At 37.2% G+C, this 1,581-nt stretch overlaps 1 protein-coding gene across 1 annotated transcript; it reads left to right on the top strand.

The window, feature by feature from the left end:
• The first annotated feature begins 347 nt into the window (after window positions 1–347).
• LOC105772384 (uncharacterized) lies at window positions 348–1,301 on the top strand. The gene has a single exon (XM_012593655.2). It carries the CDS (start codon window positions 348–350, stop codon window positions 1,299–1,301), a length of 954 nt encoding a protein of 317 aa, XP_012449109.1.
• Window positions 1,302–1,581: the final 280 nt, after the last annotated feature.

The raw sequence follows: 1,581 nt of genomic DNA, 5'->3' as shown, positions 1-1,581 counted from the left end.
CTTTTAGTATGGTGACAACCTTATCCAACAAAACCGTTGAAAAGTTTAAGACTAGTTTAATATTGATTGTTGGAAAATATTTGGATCCCAAAAAATAAGCTTATTTTGAAAATATGGTGAAAGATTTGGAAATCCAGCTTCAATTTCCGACCTAAATGGACCACTGTTGTACCGAACATTGCTTCAAAAACTTTGTGTCTTCTCCCCCTCCAATCTCAACTATTACATTCCAACATCACTAATTTATTTTGGGATTTACTCCTTTTTTGCATGTTTTTTTTCTCTTGGTAATTCTCTGCACAATAATTATTAGCGATCACCATCAAATCGATATCCGAAGCCAAGAAATGACATTGAAGATGGAAAAGAAGATGCAAAAAAAGTCCATCATGCGTGATAGTAATTACGATTACCAGCATCACCGCCAATTACTTCCTCGCAACAATAACCATCAGCGTAAGAGATCATCTATATTGAAAAGAAAATATTTTTCTGTAATTTCTTTCATAACAAAGTCCATTAAAAAATGCCACCGTGGCCTTATTGAGTTTTTCTCCAAATTGGAGGGTGGAAAACACCGAGGGAAAGGCTTTGTTATCCTCCATCGGGAAGAGGCTGGCAGATGCCAAACCAATTTGAGCGCTAGACTCCAACTTGAATTCAAGGATGATGTTGATCTACCTAATATTCTTGCACTGGGAGAAAAAAATTGGACCCGGTTGCTTCCTCCGTTAGCTTCAGACAAAATGAGAACCATCGTTCTCGATTTGGACGAGACCCTAGTGCATTCAAGTCCAGACCCACCTCCGGAAACATATGATTTCATGATTAAACCAAGCATTTATGGTTTAATGATGAACTTCTACGTATTGAAACGACCCGGGGTGGATGAATTCTTGGATGCAATCAGTAAGAAATACGAGGTGGTAGTTTTCACCGCTGGGCTTGAGCCATACGCCTCATTACTGCTCGATATTCTCGACCCCAAAGGCTTGATATCTCACCGTTTATACAGAGATTCATGCAAGCAATTAGGGCGAGGAAGATTTATTAAGGACTTGTCGAAAATCGGGAGAGACCTTAAACAAGTTGTGATTGTTGACGATAACCCTAAATCCTACACTTTGCAACCTGCAAATGCGATCCCCATAAAAAGATTTGAAGATGACATAGAAGACAGGGAATTGGAGAAGCTGATGGTGTTCTTCGAAAGGAATTGCGATGGTTTTAAGGACATGAGAGATGCGGTTAAACAATATTTAGATGGCAATGATACAATGAGGCAACCTCTGAGTTTATGAGAGGCATCCTCTGTCATCATTTAAGTTCATCAAATCAGTAAGAAAAAATGCATAGGCACAATGTGGATAGGAAGCGTTTCAATACGTCTTCTGTTTGGATGATTTTTTTCTTTTCCAAATTTTGCAGAAAAATATTACAGATATTTTTTCCCTGTAATAAGCAAAACTAATTTTTTCTCCTTCCTATTTTGAATGACTTATGATGTAATCAGTCAGATGTTTTTTTTACCCAACAATACAAATATTATAACAAAATTTCAATCTAGTACATGTTTTGATT

The sequence above is a fragment of the Gossypium raimondii genome, chromosome 6, assembly GCF_025698545.1.
Source record: "Gossypium raimondii isolate GPD5lz chromosome 6, ASM2569854v1, whole genome shotgun sequence".
Lineage (NCBI taxonomy): Eukaryota > Viridiplantae > Streptophyta > Magnoliopsida > Malvales > Malvaceae > Gossypium > Gossypium raimondii.
This window is presented reverse-complemented; position numbering and strand designations above follow the sequence as displayed.

What these genes read in the sequence shown, in the direction of transcription:
- LOC105772384 (XM_012593655.2), top strand. Translation starts at nt 348, where the DNA reads ATGACATTGAAGATGGAAAAGAAGATGCAAAAAAAGTCCATCATGCGT.